Source organism: Aythya ferina (genome assembly GCF_964211825.1).
Source record: "Aythya ferina genome assembly, chromosome: 9".
NCBI lineage: Eukaryota > Metazoa > Chordata > Aves > Anseriformes > Anatidae > Aythya > Aythya ferina.
Window position 1 is genome coordinate 22,627,674 of NC_140305.1, and position 24,187 is coordinate 22,651,860.

General features: G+C 38.1%; 1 protein-coding gene across 8 annotated transcripts in view; it reads right to left on the reverse strand.

Annotated features, from left to right (window-relative positions):
- The window catches only part of NLGN1 (neuroligin 1), a 423,737-nt gene that overhangs the window by 281,265 nt on the left and 118,285 nt on the right, over positions 1-24,187 (reverse strand). For 4 of the 8 annotated variants that reach the window (XM_084528874.1, XM_084528873.1, XM_084528875.1 and 1 more), the window contains exons 2-3: positions 12,556-13,361; positions 12,049-12,108 (exon numbers count right to left, since the gene is read on the reverse strand). In XM_084528874.1, the coding sequence (XP_084385000.1) occupies positions 12,049-12,108; positions 12,556-13,048 (553 nt within the window). In that variant the 5' untranslated portion in view covers positions 13,049-13,361. The remainder of the gene's footprint in view (positions 1-12,048; positions 12,109-12,555; positions 13,362-24,187) is intronic. The other 4 variants (XM_084528879.1, XM_084528878.1, XM_084528877.1 and 1 more) reach the window with 1 other exon arrangement.

Genomic DNA, 24,187 nt, shown 5'->3' on the forward strand with positions numbered 1-24,187 from the left:
AGCCAATTCTTTCATGAAAACAGTATACTAGCATTAGCTGTAATACTTACTAAAATATATATTAAAAAGAGGAGCTCATAAATATATATATATATACATGCTAAGAAAATGACACTGCAGGCTGTAGAAAATACAACTTTGAGGCTTAGAACTGACAAGATTGGCAATTATACACTGGAAAATGTTTTTCACAGGAACCCTGAAAACAAACAGCTAAAGAATCAACTTTTATCTGAATTAGCTAGTGTTTGTTCATAACACTTGGTTTATGAAATAAAAGTAGCCCAAATAAGATTACAGACAAAATAATAAATACAGAATGACATGAGAGATAATAAAAAGATGGTGACAGAACAGAAGACATCTGCCTAACCCCAGGGATTTGAAATAAGTTCCCCAAGAAACCTCCCAATTGCTTTAAAAATTAGATTTCCATGTGCATGTGTATACGTGTATATTTCTCCTAAAGTACATGCAGAGAGGTGTGGTTTAGCCTAGGAAGAGCATCACAGAGTTTCACTGCACAGATTGGTACTGATCCTGTCCTCCAACCCAGTTCTGAAGGTGATGCTCAGTGCCACTGCGGTCCTAACAGATGTAAAGAAAACAGAGAGGCAAACAAACAATAACAGGATAAATATTCTCTAAAGAAATACAGCAACACAATATTACTTTCTATTGCTTTGTCTTTAAGAGTTTGCTTATAATGATCTGATAATCTAATCTAATTGATCTCTCCAAGTACTTTTGTGGCTCTAATCACTACAGTATCTGATTAGTGGAACAGATCCATACTTAAATCTCCAGATTTAATAACTAAATCTATACTTGAAATAGAGTCATGCAAGTTCACCAGAGGAGAGGGCCAGATGCTGCTTAGCTAACGTAGGATGGAGGGAAGGGGAAAAAGCTCACAAGGGCCAAAATGAGTGGAAAGGGACACGTTACCCTGTGTCAAATCATCCCTCTACAACCAAAGTCCATTTAAACAGCAAATTTCTGGGGTTACAGAAGTAAAGTGGGACTGTGACATAACTAATTGGGGCAGAACTACTAAATGAGCTACTCTCTATGGCTTGCTCTTCTTCAAACTGTCATCGTTGGAGGCATAAAGTCCAATTATTATTATTATCATTTTTTTGTTTTCTTCTGGGCTTGCACTTCATCAGCCCCAAAATTATGACATTTCCTGAATATGTTTCGATGGCTTCTTAACCTTTCTAGCTCCTGAGTACACCGGCACACAGCACTTGTCAGAGATTTCAGCAGTGAAGAGGTTAACCCCCCCAAACCGCTAATAACAACAACAGTATTCACTGAGCCAGATAATCACTCACACAGAATTTCAATCCAAAGTCACTTAAAATTCAAAAGAAAGCACTGTATTTCTTTAAGGAAGTGACAGCATTTAGAAGAATATTCATAATTCAAACAACAGGCCTGAATCTGACTTACTGCTGAGTTTATCTATTTTTAATCAGGGGATATTAAGGGCTAGCTTTTGCTCTACTTCAGGTCGAACTTATTTTGTAACATCCCCCATAAGAAATGCCCAAGTCTTCGGCTGAGTCGTGGTGGTCAGACCACTGGGGCAATGCAGCCATCAGGCCTGGGAGGGCTGTGGAGCATTTTTAGTAAATCACCTGCTTCTTCCTTTCCTGATCAACTACTGCTTGTGTGGCTAATCAGGCAAATGAGCTTGTAGTTTAGTATATCAAAGCTCTTAGCAGGAAAATGGCAACTAATACAGGTGAGCAAACTCTGGCTAAAAAAAAAAAAAAAAAAAAAAAAAAAAAACAGTTCTGCTATTTAAAACTGCAGAAGGATTTCTGCACTGCCTGATTCTTGGTCTTACTTTGCCTAGAGGAAAAGAGCCTTTTAATCCTATTTCTCTGCTCGGTGCAAGGCAGCGTGCACCTGCTTCCACGTGTGTGTCAGGAGCCTTCTTTGCTGTCAGATCCCCTTCCTGCTCCTCTCAGCTCAGCTTCTGTCTCCCCGCTCACCTCCGCGAGGGAATGACCCTCGCCTGCCTCACCGCATCTCGGTAGCCATCGTTCAGAGATGTCAGGAGAAGAAACAAAATCAGCCTGTCAAAAACACATGACTGCTTCACAGTTCAAGGGGCAATGTTCTGCTTCACGTGTGAACGACACGGAATGTAATGCACACAGAAGGGGAGGCGAGGAATTTCTGCTAACGGGCCCAGATTCAGGATGGGGGGACTTTTACGGTGACCTCGTCAGCATTCATCCTTTTCTCTGTAAAACATGAGCACACGTTTCATACGATCTGGTATCAAAATGTGCTTTAGGCCAGGTCATGCCTCCTATACTTCAAGTCTTGCAACTGCAACGCTGCAAGAATTGCCAGGTAATCAAGAGTTTCACGGCACTTTGAAGAAAAGGCAATTGATGCATCTTTTGTTTCTTCTTTTATGTGAGACTTCATCTTTGGAAACTTCATATCAAGAGACTGCAGGTGCTTCAGCACTTAAGTATAGCAATTATTTTTTGTTTCAAAAGTTATTGTTTCTAGCAAAAATAACCTATTTGTGATTAATGAATGTCTCGCTTAATGACTGAAAAATGCAGAACATAAACTTAATTCCCTTTCCTGTTCCGTAGAGCACAGTGGTTAATTGATTCATATGGAGGGGTACTTCATCGGAGTTTAGCATGGAGAAACAGGGAAAGGACCAAGAATTTAAAATCTAGCTTTACAGCCTAATGGTTTCTTGTGAAATTTCCTGAAATAAACCTGCCTCTACACCAGCTATACAGCAATATTTCATGGATCTGAGGTGCTATATAGATCACAGGGCACTATCGTTACTGGAAGCAGTCTCAGAGGAAGTAAATGTGCAAAATCTGATGCAGTACCTGTTTGGTTCATGCATGTGTCTTAGGTCTGGCCTTCAGCAACTAAGTTTGGATTTTAAAAAATCTCCAATACCTTGGCACTTTAAAATAAATATGAAAAAATATAAATATGAATTTTGCAGTGAAATGAGACAAATTGTACCAGCTTTTCTTTGAGCTTTCAAATCTGCTTGTGGCTGTGTATGTACACAGACCATATAGATAAATGCCTGGTTCATATTCTGTTACCACTGGGTCCATCTCCTTGAGACAATTGCTTTGGGAACGAGGACTCTCAGGACTAAATTCTCATTGTTTCAGAGAGATCCCACTGGTGATTGGTATGTTCTGTTTCCCCGTTCACTACATTAATACTAATAGATTAAAGAATAAAAGCAAAAAATGTTGACAGAAGATAAAAAAATCTGCCACAGCACTGGAATGGAGCTTGACAACTAAGGTGGTGCTCAGCTTCTGGTTAAAGGGCAGCATGTCCTCAGAGAAATACCGCAGCCATCTGAGCAGATCAGTGCTCGTGGGTGCTGCCTCAGCAGGGAACCTTGACACAAGATGGTGTAACGAGGGAGGCCTTCTCCTGGCCATGGAGAGATGATCTCTTGGCAGCTCCAGGATCTCTCCCCCCCTTGGGGGTTTGCTCCCATCCTTTTGTGGGACCTCCTGAAGTAGAGTAGATCCTGTAAGCCCCCATTGACCAAGCTTGGGTAGAACTGAACTGATGTGAACCAAGCGAATTAAACGGGAGGTTTGTCTAACCTGCCTGGATGCATCTCAAGTAATTGGGAGGAATGTGCATGAGTCATTCCCCTAGCAAAACTGGGAGCAAAGGCTGGAGGAGGAGCTCCAGCTGGCAGGTGGGAGGTAAGCAGCCGGTGTATGAGGGACCAGTGCTCCCCCAGATGGGCTGTGCGTGGCTGCGGTCTGCCCCGAAGCCACGGCCTGCCAGCGGGGTGCTGGCATGAGCAGCAAAACCAGGGTGAATGTGGTGGTGAGGGTGGTTGCCTGGTTGCCAGTCACGCCATGGGTGCTCTGTTGTACACCAGTCACTTATTTCAAATCACTGAATGATGAAATAAGCCTAAAAATTGCATATGCCTTCCTGCCATTTTCAATTACTTTTAAAATTAACTGAAGTGAGAGAAAAGAGATCATCTGTACACTACAGAAAGTTGACATGACAGAGGATGAGAAATCTGTGATCTTCAGGTTTTGGTAGCCATTTGGAAGCCATTCTGGCATATGCTATCCCTGCCCATCATTCCTACACACACCGAGGGAAAGAAGAGGAGATGTTCTGTAGGGCTCCTCTGCACCCACACCACTTGATGCACCTCCTGTGCTTGGAGCATCACAGACCCGGGCTACCACAACAATTTCCTTCTCTCTTCCCCCGGTACCTGGAACTGCAGCATTTAGACATCCCCATATCCAGGCAGATCGTCAAAACTCAGCATGTAAGGAAAGCCTCCTTATATTTTTCTTTTTCTCATCATCTTGAACCAACTGTTGGATAGGTTTTTCTCTCTGTCTAAGTACAGGCTGTGCTTTCACATAGATCCTATTTTGCTCTGGGCTGAGCCTTCTAGAAAGATTCAGCAAGCTGTGCAATCTTCATCTTACACAATGCCCCTCTCCATTAAATATCTGCAGACAATTTTTAGGTGTAGGAATATAGAGAACAGAAAGTAATGACAGAAAGGCAACAGAGACAAATCCTTTTCCATGAGCTCTGTGAAATCTTTTCTCAAAATAACTTTGGAGGGGTTTTACTGCCAGATCATAATGTGGATGAATCACTTCTGATATTTCTGATAAAACAATATTCAAAACTTCAAAATCACTTCCAATTCATTTATGCCACCATTTAATTAGGGCTTCTGCAACATGTTACAAGGACGTCATTATCCCCTATAATTGTATAATAATTACAATTTTTAATGAAATAATTGCAAGTACACTAGATGTGTAGATATAATTATGATAATTACATAAATACCTGATTTTCAGCTAATAATTAAAGAAGGCCTTTACAAAAAGGGTGAAATTTAACAAATGGAAGCTTGCCAGAAAACAAATACAAATAATAAACGGCTGTCTCTCCTATAGATTTAGACTTACTAAATTCTCTCTTTATGTATGATAATATGATTTTTCCACGCATTATAAAATAGTATAAGGATAAAAAAATCATTTAAACAAATATTAAATCATACAGAGAGACCACAGCACTTTGCCACCGCAGGGCCTGAACCCAAAACACTGCCATAAATATAGCCCAAACCTAATTATCCTATGTGATAACCGAGCATCTCACAAGACATTGAATTGTAAATTACTGTCAAAAGAAAGAAAATATGAATAGCACCCACAACAGCATTCAAACTGTGCTCTGATTCCTCGGCTGCCATAAAGGCACAGATCCTGGACCACCACAAAATACTCAGGAAAAGGCCCATGTGCAGTCCCTGACAGCTGCTGAGGGACTGCCAGCCCTCCTTCAGGGCACAGCACTCCAGCGCAGCTGCTGCTAAAGCTTACCAGTCATACCGTCTATGATCTTCTCCCAAAATGCATCTTCTGGGTCAAATCTGCTGGCTAACAGAGAAAACCTGCAGGAGCTTTTTTTCTCCTTCTGCCTTCCTTGGTGGACAGACCTTTACGAGGCAATTTCAGAAAAAGACTTCCAGAGCTTTGACAGCTGAAGACCCAGAAATTCTTCAGCAGGGTAATTTTCCTTCTCCTCAAACACATACCTAAGACTAAACTTACTGTGCATTTACTGCACTAGCAGTATGAATAGAAAAGACAAAATTCATCTTCAGTAAAAAGCCCATAGAAAAATTCCAGCAGGGCAGATTCTGATTACTGCTCTGATAGCATGAAGGAATATTAGAAGAATTCCCACGGCAGAGGAATTAGCTACGTGATTTACTGTTGCTGCTGAAGTTTGACACCACAGCAAAACTCTGGAAGGGAAAACAGCTCCAGCACCTGCACTGTACAGTTTCTGTACCTCTGGCAATCTCTGCACTAACTTATAGCAGCCTCAGGGTGGCTGATTATGGCCAGAAACATATGAGGTATTAGAAGATAGGTACAAACATAGCTTAATGTCAGCTTTGTCCTACTTCTCTTAGGCTTATATTGTTTGGGGCTGCTGTTTTTAGGATAAATCTTCGTTATTAGAAGCATGAGAAAGTAATATATGAGATATTAATATTAAAACAGAAGGAAACGGATTGATACCCCCCAAACAAATCTCATTTATGTTAAGCTCATTAAAGCAGTGGGGTTCTGAATGTAGAATATAATTAATAATACCATACGTATCAAAGTAGAGGAGACATGTATATTTGACAACATAAAGTAAGTAAAAAGGAAGAGGGTTAAAGAATCACAAGTGAAAAGAATTTGGTTAAAAAAAAATGGAATTATACTGGAGCAATATTCAGGTTATAAGAGGATTATTAACATTATAATTGAGATGATCTTTAAGAATGGCTTGACATCATGTTTCAAGCTTCAAAAAATATGTAAGGAATATTAAAAATGTTTGTATCCATGTGTATTATAAGGAAAAAAATGAAGGGCATGAACACAAAGCAGAAAAAGGAATAACAATACAGTACAGGAAAAAAAAAAAAAAAAAAAAACAATGACAAAAAAGCAAGCAGAAAATTGCAGCTATCCAAAAGTCATGTGAGTAACTCAGAAGTTCCCTCTGAAAATGCACAAACATACTCCTGTAGCTATTTCTTCTAAAACTTTGTCCAATCTGGCTTTATATGCTAAATTAGAAAATAGCAGATTGAAAGGATAATCACATCAGAGTTATTTCCTGGGTAAAACTGGTCCAACCCAAGGAAGGCAATGGGAAGAAGCACAAAGCAGTTTTATCTGACTTAGTATTAGCAGGGAAACATCACTATTTTAGAGCCTTTGTGTGGGAGGATGTAGAAAATGAAAAGCAAGCAGTAAAATAATGGACAAGGAACGGAATTAGATCAGAATTTAAGACCTGTTAGAGCTATAAGCACTGTCAAGGTGTATGAGCAAAGCAATGACAGCACGATGACTTTGTGGTCAGCAAGAGCTCAGAGCCTGAACAACTAGACATTTCAGGAGGACTTTGACCAGTGTTGATGGCATTTAAGATGACTGGAGTCTTAAAATGCAGTCTGCAAAATCTTCTATTGTCAAGCATTGGCTCACCCAGAAAGAGGACTGTGGAAAGTACATCGGAGTTTAAGCATTTTATGTTATTTCAAATATGACATAAACCTACTGCACATCTTTGAAAAATGCTGCTAACTGACACTAACAGCTTTAGATTGTGAAAGGATGAAAAGGTCTGTACAAGACAATGTTTGCTTCATTATCTTCTTCAATGTATTACTAGTATAATAGGAAATACTGCTGTGGTATCTGAGGAATGAAAAACAGGAACACAGTGCTTCAAAAAGGAACAGAAAAAATGGAGCAATCTTGGTGTTTTAGCAGATAGCACCAGCGTTTGGAATTAGACTACATCTGTGCCTGCAGGGATGGGTACCGGCCTCACGAGGGCAGAATGAGTTGGAGGAGCCAGCAAGGATGAATGGGGGCAAGACCTCAAATGCGTACAGGCAACTATGACACAAATATATTATAGGCAAATCATTCATTATGAATTTTTGAAGCTGCCTAATGCAAAATATACATCCTTTGGTTGCTATACACCAAATAAACACTGAAGTATCTCTATGGGCTTTGACACTCACTTTCAAGTCACCACAAGCCCTGGAAATGGTCTGCAAATGTATGTTCTTAGCCCACTGGCAGTGCAATGTAATTTGACAAAGCTGAGCCTGCAGTGATGGAAGCACACACCTTAGATTTCCTTCTTTTCATTTATATGACCGTGGAGAAAAAATATCTCAATCATTTTTCAACAGTATGGAATCTACAATTCCATCATTTTTATATCATTTTCTACATGAGATATTTAGAAAAAAAAAATCTGATAATCAATCACTAAATTTTTCCAGTATAAATGCAAATTTCACCAGGTCTAAGCTTGTACTTTACCCACTGATTTCAGAGCTGAAAAAGGAGTATGGAAAGAAGTTTATTTAATAATGGCTGTAGCAACTGTACAGGTTGCATTAACTTCTTCTACCAAAACTGGATTGTAAGTCAAACAGCTCTGAGGTAGTTAAATACAGACCTGGAACAAACATCCGACAGAAGCAAAGGGTAACAGGCTAAATTGGACTCTTTTCATATCTTCCTAGATTTATGAAAAATGTTTCATGTTGCTAAGCTTAAAAGCCTTGAAGTTATCTGTGCCATTTATGAATCACAGTTGATGTAAGATATTCTCTATGGAAAACAATGAATGTTCAGTGCAGGATGAGATGATAGTGCTGTGATTTTTGTTTCATTTCTGAAAGTGTATTTGTATATATGTATATACGTTCCTATGCATCCATAGTAATCACAGCCATAACCCAGAAAGTATGGTAGTAGGAGCTTTGCTCTCTGAAAATCAAGTAGCCCATTAGGAGGCATAAATATTAATAGAGCTGTCTCATACTACACTCTCAAATGAGATAGTTCAGATCATGATTCTTTGCATTTAAAATTTATTCACTGCACTGACTAGAATAAGAAACAGAATCCACATGCGAAGAAGTCACTGATGTTGGGCAGTCTCCTAGCCACTGGTAATTCCTAAACATAAAAGTAAGGATCAAGTGATTTCTTTCCTTATTCCACTCCCAATTCTCCAACAAATACTAACATCTCCCAGACTAATTCCATGATATCCAGCATATATCATATTTTCTGTGAAAACCACTCTTTCACATCTTCATATTCAGAAATCTTCAGGCAACACGAATGCTTTTGTACAGGTTCCTAGCAAAAGGCACACCATCATCCCAAGTGCAGAATACATATCTGGGGTTCCTTTTAGTGGTCATACCAGTGACAATTTTAAAAATTCCTTTTTATAATTGTTGTTAGAGTTTAAAGTAGGAAATTCACAGTCCAAACTCTTGCAATGCAAACAGATGGATATACGGGATATATGTCATTGAAAAAAACAGAAGCTTGCAGCTAAAGCAGAACGTACAATCCTTCTAAGAGATAATAAGTTACCCTGTCATTCTAGATCACAAGTAAAATATTCATGCTTTGACTGTAAAAGTAAAATAGAGATTAGAAACACTAAACAGAGCATAAAGCTATTCATCTGTTTCCTAGAAATGATGCAAAAGTTTGCATCATCAAAGAGATTTGGGAAGTACCACATGATCAACAATGTAATTAATATCAGGCAGTAAAATGCTGTTATCTAGGATATAATCTCAATTCCATTAGAACTTAGAACTGTGGAATCTAGCCTCTAAGAAAATAACACAAAATTAATTAGATGCATTTGTAAAGATTTTCTAAAGCCAGCCCTAGCAAATAGAGGTATTCTGCTTGTACGCATACCCATAACAGAATTAGCAACCACTGACCTTCACATACATGATTCTACATGATAAGCAAAAGATATGAAAACAGATGATCTTTCCTTACTTATTGAATCAGTAAACTGAAAATGTAATATACTGAAAAATAAGCAATGACACTGAGCAGAAATCGTGCTATATTGCCTCCTTCCTCTTCACCCAGCTCCCATCCTATCATTTTGTAGTTTCTGCAGCGTGCATATCAAAATCCCACCAACACATGGTAATGGTTATAATTCCCATTACAACATGACTTGCAGATAAAATTGCTTTCATTTCTACATCCATCTTCATCAGATTACTTCCTGTTCTTCAAAATTTTTAATTTCCTCATGTCCCTCAGCTGACAATTGAATATAGCTACTAATTTGTTTATCTAATAAAATCTATTTCACATAATCAGAAAGCTCTGAACAGTATATAAGATAGTGTACTGTTGGTGTGGTCACTTCTAATTTATATATCCTGTATTAATTAAGCAGATGGTATCAAAATCTGCCTCTCACTTTCCTGTTTTCTCTTTTCAGTAACCTTCTTCCCTATGTGTAATGAAATGACTCCAAAATAAATTCCTTCCTTCTCACACAAAACCATTGTGGGCCATTTCCAAGCTAGTGTTTGTTGCTAGTACAATGCCCTTACTCTGTTGCAACTTTGTTCTACAACATGATTCATTTTACTACTAGGTTTGAAGGCAATCCAGGCCAAAGGTAACCTGAGGCTGTGTATGGGTGAGCAGAGGGTGAGCTACTCCGAGAACAAGGATGACTATGGCTCTGCCAACTGCCCATGCTAAAGGTATTCAGGAGTTCTCTGCACTTGTCAACGAGAAAAGGTAGGCTTCTGCTGCTCTTTATTGTGCTGTTATGTGCAATGAATTAAACTGGCAGGGTACCTACTGAATTTCAAATAACTCTCTCTTTATTCTCCTTCAGGCTCACAGGACAATAAACATGACTTTCTCATCTACTGGGCTCTCCTTCCCTTTATTTTTGCTTTTTTTTTTTTTTTTTCCCTGATTTTTTTAAATATCCTCTCATAGGAAAATATGCTTTCTGAGAACAATGATGGAGATCTGCATCTTTATTTATGACTTTGTGAATCAGCGTCTGGGTGATAGGAAGTGAAAGTTGCTCAGCTAATTACACACGCTTGATGAACTGCGTAATAACTGCTGCAGCATTGCACATTAATTGAATGCATATAAATGACAGCAGTTATTCTAACTTGAATGATGTGTGAAGAAGTGACGTTGCTCACTGTACCCTGATTATCTTTGATTCCAACTTTGGGAATCCAGCTTAAACAACTGTATTTTACAATACTGAGGAAAAAATCCCCAATAGAAACATCAGAAGTTGACTCAAAGCCCAATGATTTAAAAACAAATTGAATTGCCTTAAGTTACTGAAAGTGGATTTAGACATCTAAAAAAGCATACACTGAGCGACTCCAATTAACAATTAATAATTAACAACTAGCTGCAATTAACAGTCAGTAGGAACTGCAAGAGCAAAAGCCTTGGAAAATAAGGCCACCTTCATTTAGATGCCTAGATATGGCTTTAAAAACTAATCTGAGTTAATAGAGTTGGAACAATTTCCCGCTATGACATTTTCCTAAAATGCATTTTTCTGGAGTGGCAGCAACAAACAGCAACTTATATTAAAAATATGGATTACAGATAATAGATAATTGTGTATTTCCACTGTTCTGTTTACCCTAAGTACTCTAAATTCAAATGGAGTCCAACTATTACACAGCACATTATTTTAGAGATAATAATACGGAAAAATAACTTGTTACAAAACAAATGTGAACAGTAGTACAAAATTAGTACTTTAAAGTAGTTACCAAATACCTGCTGCAAATCAACACCAAAATATACCTTCTATGTCATGTATCAATTGCTTTGGGAATTTGCAAATATCCACAAAGAAATCTGCAAATCCTCCCATGCTAGTACTAAAATGATAGAAGCCAAGTTTCCAAAGCTTCCAGAGCGGCCTAGTTTCCGAAGTATCATGTCACAATATTTCAACATTTCTCTACATCCCTATTAAGACTTTCACTTTTACAAAGAGAGGCGTAATCACAAAATACAGGAAATCAGCACTCACTTTTCGAAATGTGTAAACAAAAAGAAGTTTTTCACAAAAACGTCCCAGGAAATTTAACGCTGGTCCAAGAAAACACTGTGCATCAGGTAGGAAGTCAATGCGGATTTTCAGCTCTGCTTTGCTACGATACCTAATAGCCATTTTGCAACACCACTGGGTTATAGAGCTGTGGAGTTGGGCCAGCAACTTCAGTGGCCCCCAGGCATGAAAGCCACCTCCTGTGCATGCATATACAACATCAGGTGTCAATGTATGAGGGACAGACACTCCTCTAAACCATGATGCCAAGACAGAGAAGCTGCCAATAGGGCCAGCTCAAGACAGTGAAAGAGATGATCAGTGCAACTGAGTTCAGACTTTACAAATGTTATCTTCTCATCTGCTTTACACGGTCCTCTCTTTAAATACTTTTCTGGCTTTGTTAGGACAAGATAGTCCCTAACTGTTCACTTCATAGCATCAGCAAATCAGCCTCTTTCAGCTGTATTATATGTTCTTCCTTTGCAAGGTTTCGATTTTTCCCCCATTTTTTTTTGTCCACTTTATACATACCTCCTTTTCTACAAATTTTCTTGCCGGGTTTTCTGGCACATTCCTTGGATATTCTTTTGACTGAAAAATGAATAGAAGACTAGAAAATAACATGGAGCTCCGTCACAGACAGTAGGAGCATGCAACACCACTATCTAACTTAAATATGACCTGCTTTATTAGGTGCGGAAGAATCTCAACCTCTTGTGCCTGCACATGCAATGGATAAGATGTTGATGCATCTTCCCAGAAGTCAGTGGGTGGCAATGAGAATTAGGTACCAACTTTGACCTAAAAATACACGTGCTGTGGGAGAAAAAAAAACACGAGTGTAGACAGAAAAAATTAAAAAATAATAATAAATTAAAAGGACAGATGCATACAAAGAAAAGCAGCATGCATACATGTAATATGCTGGCATGCAAACAAAGAAAGCCATGCATGCTAACAGTACACATGAATTAATATTGTTAGAACGTAGAACAGGAAAATAAAAAGATCTCCCTGTTTCGTCTGCTATTAACTCACCATCCTCAGTTGGGACATAGATATTTAAATAGAGGCAGTCTTCATTCTGATCTTGTACATAGGTGGAAACTACATCCAAGTTATTAGTAAACCACACGGGAAGCATGACTTCAGGCAACCTGCCTTCTATAATGTTCTGGGGACACACAGGAGCAAACTGAGTGGTATTTTTGATATCTGCCCAGGGAGACGGAGGCTCAGGAGGTTGGAAGCGGCGCTCCCCTGTTGGAGGGGCAGCATACGGAACCCCAAGAAACTGAATAACAGGCCCCAAAATTTCATTATTTAGTTCCTTCTTAATCCCTCTTATCTTGCCAAAGTTGGTGGTCACCACTGGGTTGGTATCATCCAATTTTTGGGAGGACACAGCTGCAGCGTGAAGCAAAAATCCAAGTATAGAGAAAGCAAAAGTGGCATTCAATCCCATGTGTAACAGGCGGACTATCATCGCTCTCCATACACAGTTCAGCCACATGGATCTTGGAAAGGCCATGGTCCCACATTAGTTGTGTGACTACAATGAAGCAATCTTATTTGTATCCACTGGTGTAAAAAGAGGGCAACCAAAGGAAACAGATCAAGTTTCCTAAATAGGAGCCTGTCAGAAAAATCTCAAAAGGCTTTTCATGCGGTAAGTATCTTCCATTGATTTCACACTTATTGAAGCTGCATCTTCACTCAGCACTATTTATCAGACTACATCCTATTGACAATTCTGTTTTCCATAGCAGCAATATGAAGAGAGCGGCCATTTACTGTAGAATCCCCTCTTATAAATCAAATCCAGTTAGCCGCAGGTCTATATCCTGGAGAAAATGAAAATAAATCATTAGTATGAAAGAGGTAATATGGGCAGAGTGATAACTAGGTGTTTCACAAGTTATGTGCATACATTAATAGTTGCTAGAGTCATGTAAGTAAAATTGCACTAGTTTATGGTACCATGAGATGGCGGGTGAAGCACTGATTACTGGATTATCTACAATGTCACCTGCTGAATTTAGAGATTTTTCAGAAGAAACAGGTCTGACAGAAAATGCATTTTTAAACTTCACCTTTTCAGGAACAAGCACTTTACTGCCAGGCCCCATTAAATAAGTGTTTGCGTTAATATTTTATTTAAGTGAATCATTTTATAATCAATTTTCACCTTGTTTGCACAAGTTTTGTTATCAAAAAGGATGGAATTATTTCTCAAAGCAAAAGAGTGAAATTAAGATAGACAGGCATACTGAAGACTCTAAGCATTTTATTTAATCAAAAGCAGATTAGAATACATTCAAACATTTGTTTGCTTATTTAAATTCCAACTTCTGATTCAAACATTAAGGCAACCGCCATATTTTTATACGAATAACATAAATTACCATACTTTCCATGGTATTTGTTTCCCCACAGTTTGCTGACAGCTAATGAAAAACACCTGAATTTTTGGCAGAGTGAAAGATTCACAACAGCAATAAAGGTCCACAGTCTGCTCCCACTGAAGTGAATGGCAAACTCTGAATTTGCACATAAGTATGCCTGGACTTCAGCATTAAAAAAAAAAAAAAAAAAAAATGTAAAAGGATATCAACAGGCACTTGAGTGATGGGGCTGTACATCTAAATTTTTACTTTGGGCCAATCCTGTATTGTTTTTAAACTACTCACAAATGAAAACACACAATCAATGCACTCAATTCCTACCATCCTTAATTTACAATATAAACAATAAACATTCCCATAGGACAGTGGAAATCCATATACCCACCCGCGTGCCAACTGAACAGTACCCTAGAAAAATAATCAGTTAGGATCAGGGACTGCATAATCTCAAATTCCAGATTCTATTTTCAACTATGTTAGCTCAGAGGTTGTCACACAAGGCAGTGTTCCAGCACTTCTGAAAATTGCTCGGTGCATATCATTATATCTTCCATATTCATGTTAAACATATTTCTAACACGATTTACAATATTCTATTATTTAAAATGCAGTGTGATACACAACATAGCAGTGTAATTTTACGCTCCCTATTAAGCAGTGTGTAAAACACAAGAAATGTGTTTTGCTTTGCATAGGAAACATTTTAAACCACCTGCTTTTGAATAGCATTGGCAGCTTTAATGAGAATTGTTTTTTTATCATGTCTATACACATTGTAGAGAGAATTCAAAGGAACGGCTTGTCTAATAGTCAGACTACCCTGCAGTTTGGGTTATTAAAAAGGAGATTGTAAAAGCTATATAGGACAGCAGGAGATTTGGTTCATGTCTAGTGTTCCTTTAGCTCTGAACAATCTATCTCAGGAGGCAATAAGGAGATAGATGAAGCTTTTCCACAATTTTCTCTCTCCCTTTCTTTCTCTGCTAATTCTAACACCTTCACTGTGAAACCGCATTAACAAACAGGCTTATATCCTTCACTCTCCAGCTTCAAATTTTCAGTGTTTGCTGGAAGCACACCAATTTAGCTGCAGAAAATAATTCCCCAAAGTTAATGTACGTGTTTACATTTTGTTCAATAAACTTGCACAGAGACTGGCATCAAGACAATTACCTCTCAGAAGATTGTTGTTTTGTTGGATTTCAAATTTTGCAGGTAGTAGGATATCACTTGAGAAATAGTAAAGACAGGGGACGTAGACATGTGCTGGAGCAGAAGGCAGCTAGTACAACTTTGCTGTTCTGAGCTGATGTGCAGTCATGGAATAGTAGGTCGTGGGTAGATGGAAGCCTATTCCTCAGTCATGTTCCAAACCTCCATACATTTAGATCTTTTCTGTTATGTCTTAAAAACTATGTATTTTTTATTTCTGTCTCTCTGCTCTTTCTAAAACTCTGAGCTCTCTCCATTTGCAAATAGTAGGAACTGAATCTCCGCAGCTCTGCTGCTAAATGGCATGCTCTGGGGAAGGGCTGAGGAGAAACTGAATTCAACTTAGCTGCACCCAGTATTATCCTTCATTTCAGGCTGCTGAGTTTTCCATGGCTGAATGTGGAAAATGACCAAAATGCTACAAATTCATCTAGCACTATCACCCTCAAAGTCTTAGATCTGTTTTCAAATCAAGTAGAACTTTGTAAGACACTTTTGGTACCTAAAGTGGTAAGTTTTAACAACAATGTTGGAAATACCTGGAGTTAATCAGAACAGAGACATATTTCAGACTGCAAGACTGGGGCAACACTTCTTCCTTTAACTTATTCCAAAGTAAAATTATTACTTATGTAAATTCAAAGCAAATTATAGAGCTGGACTATAGTTTTGAGCTTGTCTATAGTCTGTTTCGCTGTTGCAGGTGAACATTTCTGCTGTGATTGAAAATTCTGTTTTGCCTTACATGAAGCAAGTTTGCTATAAGACAGAAATGAGACTAAACTGGTAAGATTAAAATGTTTGGCTATCCCGATTAATTAACTCTTGGGCAGTAGCTAGCTTCAGCAAATAGATGTATAGGCTATACAGGGCAGTATCACGTTAAGCACTTGCAGAGCTGGAATCAACAGATCTGCATTGTGTTTGTAACTTGAATTCTAGGCTTGTGTTTTTCCCCACAAGCTTTTCTTTCTCAATGATTAAGTAACAGTTTATTGCTGAGACTCAGAGAGGTCAGACATTCGAGCTTGTTGCTGGCTGCCCTGACGCTACATTATAAACACAAACTCACGCAGATCGGGAGCCTGAGATTACTCAAATCTTTTGAGACTTTCATGCCAAAATTTTACATCCAGCACTAGGTGGAAAGGCAAAGCAGGGATGCCAGACTGGAGCATGTCTTAGTTGCCCAGCATTGATGGGCAACGATGGTTGGACAAAATTTTCCTTAGTCCTCCAGCAGATGATCTACACGTATATAGGACTTTCCCCTGGTATCTGGACTTCAAATGGCTGATCAGGAATTGGTGGAGGCAGAAGCAATAAACAGGAGGAGGAATGATCAGGGAGATGGGCAGTAGAATAAACTAAAGAGTAATGATGATCAATTTGGGCCAGGGTATAAAGCTTCGGCATCAGAAAACTGGATCTGAGGAGGAGGAGAAGCATTTTCAGATTTTATTATTGTCTAGATGTGAGGATCACAATTGTTCCCTGTGGTAACACAAATGAATTCTACTGTAAAAGGTATTTGATAAAGTCTTTCACGGTCTTTGGAACAGTCTATGCTATACAGAAGTTTTTTTCTGTCATCCATTATTTTATTATCTTCCCTTCTAAATTTGAATTACTTTATAGCTCAGATGCTGAAATACTTTAGAGCAGCATTTAGTATGCCGGGGAGCGAACAGTCCAAGATAACTTCAGAGCACCTTTGCATTTCCAATGACACAGGGCATCCCACAACAGGTCGCATCTGCTGCTAACTGCAGCAGCCAAGCTCCTCTTTGTTACTCATGCACAGAGCTTCAAATCTTAAGGGATATCTTGAACTGCACCACCTGCCAATAGCTCCAACGGATTAATAAAACCTTCGGTGGGACCCAAGGCTTCTGGCCATATGCCAGACATTATTATGATATCTTTACAGCACAGGCTGTTTTCTTTTAGCTGAAGATGTACTCCATGATTTGATATTCATGCTTAAAAATTACTTTCCACTTCCATTTTGCTAGTAAGTCCCAATTGCACAAATATTCACAGAAAGTGATTGTAAGAGTTTTGAACACCACACAATGCCGCTTCATCTCGAAACACAAATACATTTTTGCAGGACCAACTAACTACATTTGCATCCGTTTTTCCTGACAACAGTCTTTACTTAGGACTAAGAGCCCAAAGATGTTTCACATCTCTAAAAGGAAATCTGTGTTCTAAAATAGGCTATGATCCCACACAGCAACATGGCCATCGAAACAGAGCCATTAAAGGGACAACTCCAACCCAGTGTGAACACCAGATCGGTGTGACAGACCAATTGTCAACACAATCAGCCAAATCCTCAAGAGATGCATCATGGAATTTTCTCTCTCTTCTCTCCTATTTCAAGTTAGCAAAGGGAAGAGTTGTATCAAACATGGTATATTTTTTCTCTTGTATCAGTAAAGATTTATAAACAGACCGTGCTCATAGGTACTTCCATTAATGCTTGGTGAAGAGATTTATATGTGTTTAGTTCAGAAGATGAACTATTTGTGTTTTAAAAAGCAGGTGTATGCAGTAATAATAGAGGAGACTGCAACCCTGAATTGCACAGACCTTGGAAAGACACAGATCTGGTTAGCTTCAGAAAGCAGCCACAAATCCAAACCTATTGAAATGCACAGCCTTTGCTGAGATTGCCAACAAAGGTACAAATAAGACATTATTCTGATGGGGTCACAGGCCCACCCCACATTAGTATGAGATTACAAGTGTTATGCTACACAGGTCCACAAACAACCCAGTAGTAAGGATTTCCAAACGCCTCAAGCTGTGCAAATATATCGCTCACAGATCAGAGGCTCTGATTCCTCAATGTGATTCTCACATTTGCCTCTATTTAACTTTACATTTTGTACACAAAACCTTCCAACCAAATTAGTAAAAAATATAAGTGTATATATATAAATACATTATTCAACACAGTGAAGCACAAATTAATGAAAAGTTGAATTAAACTGAGTTGATGATATAAGACCCATTTAAATTGTCATGTATTTTTCAGCTTCACTATATTTTTGTTCTTCCCCATTAGCAGGAATATTCACTAATGCTAACTCATTATTAATTAGTATTTTCATGATCAAAAGATCTCTTTAAATAATTTCTGCAACTTAGTTTGCCAAAATAGGAAGGCTTCTGATCATAATTTTCTATTAAGCTGTTTTTGAATCAGACAAATTAAACCTATGAGAAGAAGAGGGTCACTTAAGTCTTATTATCTTCCATTTACTCATATCAATAAATCATTTTCTTAAAATAGTTCTACTTCTTAGCTGAAGTAATTGTTTATATTACCAGAAGCTGGCCACAATTTTTTAATGTGGACTGTAACTGTCTGACATTTTGCACAGTAAGTAGGTAACGAAATGGTGATTTTACCCATAACAGAAAGAATGGGTAACTCTGTCACTTACGTGTAAAGTTTTAGACAGCTAAGTAATACAGATTTAAATTAAAAATGACAGATGCACTGGCTTGGAATATAATGGGCACTGAAGTGAACCTTTATTCTTTTTAGCAGCTTATGGTTAACTCTTAAATGGACCACATTTATACTCACTTTTGAGCACTACAGCTATTCAGCTAAATGATCAGATGGCTATTGTGTTGATGACAGTAGTGTGCTTCAGGACATGAAGATTTTTTGACCTACTCTAGAAACTGAACTGAACTCATGCTAGTCATAGGTCACGCTGGAGAAAAAAAATATTCCGGATGTTTCCCATCTAAGATTTTCAATACTGAAATCTGCACGCTGTATAAAGCCAAGTTAATTTAGCTTTCTTTGATTAACACTTTATAAAACATTCACACACTTCCCATCTGATCATTCCAACAGAGTATACCAGAACTCACACAAAAGTCCCTAAACCAGGTGTGTTTTTTCTGTCTCTTGCAGGTGAAAAATTAAGTTCCAAGATGAGTAACAAAGTTCACTATGGGACCTATATTTATGGCCAACCCTTGGTTCACCAAGGTTAATCATATGAGAAACATAAGTTGGATTTTGTTAACTACCTTTAACACAATTATAATACCAATGATAATGCTATCTTTAATGCAAGCTCATCACCTAAGGCAAGCTTTCATACCAAATTCAGAAGAAAGATGCCACTTTTTATTTTGCTATACTGAGGCATTAGGAATTCATGATTTAAAAAAAAAAAAAAAAAAAAAAAAAAAAAGCTAAAGTACAGTTAATACCATTTCTGAACAGATAACTGTGAAAACAAAGATGCTTGAATGAGTTCAGATTTCTCTATGAATTGTTCTTCTATTTGGATGCCATATAACACTTCCAAAGCATACAAAGCACTTGTAGAGTTGAATCAATAGCTAGCTCTTCAATATGATGAATTAAAAGAAATAAAAATTAAAAAACTTCCTTTGGCAGAAAAAAAAAGAGCAAATGTTTATCTTACTCGATCAGATCCTGGTCTCAATTCCATCAGTGTAATCGAGATCAAATTCCAGCTCATTATAAAAACCACAGAGGTATAAATATAATTTGTTAATCGCAAACCCGTCATCTCTAACTCAAGTTTGAAAGTGCTCTTGAATGGTGTTACCATGCTTACAGAACTGTAGAGTGCACACTACATTTAGACTGCAATATTGGCATTGTAGGGATCCATCAACTTGAGAATGCATTTCCTGTGATGTAGCATTCTGTACATCTGTGACTTTACTTGCATTTGTTCCAAAATGAATTTCATGCTTAACTTGTTTTTCTTAATTAAACTTCCTTTAGCAGTTTCTAATATGTGCATTATTAAAACTCATTAGTCCCATTCATGCCTGCCTGTCATTTTTGGCTTCACATTCACGTATTGAAGTGCTCTGTTGCTCTATATAGGAAGCAAATTAAATAATAAATATGAGAACTTGAACGTTTTATGAGTGTCAGTATGAGAAAGTGGCTGCAAGGCCCATAAGGTTTCACACAAAAAAAGCATTACAGCTAAAGCTAACATGCTGACACATCTCTGATCTATAAAGTCTGCAGTAATGGTAGCAGTAAAGTGTTGTGCTATAGACGGGGAATTTTTCTCTCACATGAAATAGAAATAGGATATAGCACAGACTATATTTACTGTTGTAAAAAAATTTCAAATAAAATTTCCCAAAAGCTTAGAATATAACACCATTAAATGTCTGCAAAGATTTACTCTTTCCATCTGACTTCATGTGTAGCTCCCATTATTCAACTCCTTGTCCTGGTTTCGTTTTCTACTACCATCTGTGAGAAAGACGCTTCTTTAAGTTATGGGACCTAGTCTCAGGTCTCCTGTGGTCACGTCCTGGTCATGTTGACCATGACTCCAGTGACAGAAGTGCTTCCTAACCCAGCAGCGGGGCTGCATGGTGACTATTTCAGGGCTTGAGTTATTGGTCTGAAGAAAGAAAAGCTCCACCCCATGACGCCTGTTTTACACAGGTCCGAAGATGCCAAAACATTCACTGTATTTATACAGTAGGGTTTCTCTGAAAGAAATAGTCAATCCCTCCTCATAAATATTTCTAACGCCATGTATCTATATAAAACTACTGGTATTATATAGATACTACATTTTTTTTGAAACTGGTTGATAGTGTTGGGAAGGGGAGAGTCAAAGAATGATTTGAAGTTCAGGTATTGAAGCAGAAAGCTTCAGAGGAGATGGAATTAAAATACAAAATACACCATAACTGTATTCCCCTCATTAAATTCCCAGAACCAGTTCAACAAGTGGATTAATGGAATCTCTGGGCAGGATGTGATTGAGTAGCTGCAGACAATATATTTTTACATTGCCATTTAAGTTCTCTGCTTGGTAAAGGGATATGAGTCACTTGAAATATAATATTTTAAACAGTCCTTGATCATTTTTATGCTTTTACAAGCACGTGTTACTAATTTCAAAGTATTAGATTCTCCTTTATAATGGTGCAGAAGACCTAACCAAGCATCAATGGAAAGTAACAGACTACCCAAAGGCAGCACTAAAACTGATTATGCAGAAAATGTTACAAGAACTAAACAGAAGAATTCCACAAACGGGGGTAAGGGAGCTCCAATTGCTTTTCTTTTAATGGCCTCATCTTTCATTTGCCCATAGCAGTGGAAAAAAACATTTTACACCGAGGTATGCAGGCCAGGACTTTACATGGACTGATTACCAAAAGGATATTTACAGCAAGTGCCGTGTCCTGTGGTTTCACACAGATGGTGTCCCTTTACACCACCAGCTTTTTTTTCTTTTTGTCTGAAGAGTGGCATGTTAGAGTAGGTGTGCAGGAAACCTTCAACATTGTACTAAGTAGCCAACTAGTCACTTTTTATCCTTGGATAATACACGGCACATCATTAACTGGTGATTCATAATTATGAAAACAAAGTCTGTTGGAAAACGTGGGGTCTTCAGAGGCAGGTGGAAACATGCAGCTGAGTCACCAAGAAGTCAACATGATTTCTCCTTGTAGTTCTGTAATTCAATAGTCATTCTGGGGAATGTAATGTCATTTGTCATTAAAACTACAGGATGTGTTTCAATATGCAATACTTGATGAAGTTTTCACATCAGCTTCTTTTTCTTTGGTATCCCCTATGTCCGCTCCCAGTTCCACATAAACTCTTCTGCAACAAGCAGAGGCATCCCCCTCTGAATGCATCCAGTCTTTCCTAAGGCAGAGCTCAGAAACAGGACTACTGTAATGGAAATATGTTTTTATAACAGCATTTATTCATCAGTCAGGATCTATTTTTTGTCATTACCTATTATACTTACCAAGGATGGGTATCTGGGACTAACCAGAAATTACGTTGTTTACTGGATCAGATTGAATACTGCCCATCTTTTATTAAGAGAAATACCCAAAGGTTTCTCCTGAATCTCTGGCAAAATATTGTCTTTTCACTATTTGCTTTCAAAGAACGTCTGTCTCTTTTTGCCCTTCTTTTAAACTATTTAATTTTTAAACAGTTTCTTTTTCATGTGATTAAAAAAACATAATAAATATGACAGCAAACAAATAATTCAAAGCTAGCCAAGGATCTGTAATACAGCTCCACGTCTCTATTAGAAAGGAATGTGTATTTGCTTTTAATAAAGAAAGGCATGCCAATCCATTACAAACTGAGACCATATCTAAGCCTCTGCTTTCTTCTCTTTTCCCCAGACTCCGTTTGAACAATTAGAGTGGTTTGTGCTTGTGTGTATGCCAGTGGATATTAAATATGCAAACTGATAAAAAAATAAAACTACCACCATTACCATGTTCAAATCCTCCGTTCATTTGCAAATCAATTTATCTGCCTACAGCTCTGTCCCAGTCTTTAAATAACCCTCCTCAGCAGACTGCTCCACCTCCAGCCAAATAATCCAGAGGAAACCCACTTTGTTAAGGATGTTTAAGTATCAACAGCTAGGATATTATCTTCTTACCCTACCATAGAAAAGGGGTATGATAACCAAAGCAGTAGCAGGATGACAGCCCTCCTGCTCACTTCTACAAAACTCCCTGCCTTAAACAGCCTGAACATCCTCTGATGGCTTCATTGCTACTTCAGTTAATCACAACACAGAGGTGTTCAGCCAAATCCTGCTTCCCAGTACACTTAGTATGATTATCCCCAGCCTCATTTTTCTTCCTGCAGTCTGCATATGATTCACATGAAGGATACAGAATAAATGAGATTTTTCATATGTACCTAAGGACACCCTAATCATTTACTGCAAAGCTGCTTTTGCTACACTGCTGCAGTCTGTAGCTGTAGTCAAAGAAAACTGGTGTCATTTATCAAAAGTAACTAAGAAGTAGCCTTCTTTAACCCTGCCTCATGCACAAGGGGAGGGAAATAAATAAATAAATAAAGGAAGGAAGGAAGGATGGGAAGGGGAAAAAAAAAAAAAAAAAACACCCAAACAGTATTTCCAAACATGGCTACTTAGCATTTGGCTCCCCATCTGCAAATCCAATTTCAAAGATGCAAAAGTGGGCTGCGTCTTACAGCTGTTGAACCCACACAAGTCTCAGTGCAGTCAATGGGAATCAGTACCTCTGAAAAACAGGGCCCTGAGTAATGGGCTCTACTTTAAAATGTTCTTTTATATCATACAAAGGTCTTTCATTTGTCTGTGCCTGTAATACAGCGCGTGCAATTTCATAAGTATCCTTTACTTCAATTAAGCCAGCCCAGAGAAAAAGTAAAGAAGTTCCCAAAGCTCAGAGTGTTGCTCTTTCAGCAGTGATAATCTGTAGATGCATTGGAAATGCTCCTACCGTAAAAACAAGCAAACTGGAAAAATAACCTAGGAATTTAGGGAGCCTGAAAAAGTTATTTTGAGCGTTATTGCAAATACATGTTTTCAGATATGAACTATCTCTGTGAATTTACCAGTACAGCCTGGTCCTGCTAAGGTCTAAGGTTCTGGACAAATGCAAATATTGCCACAGTGGAAGCCAGTAGTAGAAAAAATATTTCCTAAAACAATTTCTTACACTTCTGCTGGGAAATAATAATAATAATAATAAAATGCTTCATTTCAAATTCACAGAACATCTAAATGTGCTAAAAACATTCTCTTTGATATTTATAGCATGTGTAAGATATATTTCCATTTTTTCCTAGTGGATTTTAATGCCACAGTAGTTAAAGCTAAACCAAGCTGGCCTTCCAGAAAGCAAAAGCAGTGTCAAACTAAAATGATATTCCTTAAAAAGGTCGGCAAATTTGCGGAAGAAAATGGCTTGTCCAGGCTGTGGCACCTGCAGCAGCAGGAACGCAACGCTGAGACGAGGCTCTGTTTTGGTTTATTTCAACAATTATTTTAATGCGATTGATCTGGAACCGCACGCATCCTTAGGATGCTCCGAGATAGCATCCTTTCTGCTGATTCCAAGGTAACTTTCTGGCTTTAATTATAAGTCAATTAATATTAAGTAATTTGACTGATTAATTTTAATTAAGCCTGCTGAAAATTGATTTTCCTTCAGCCAGGGGAGACGAGGCCAGCGCGGCGGCGGGG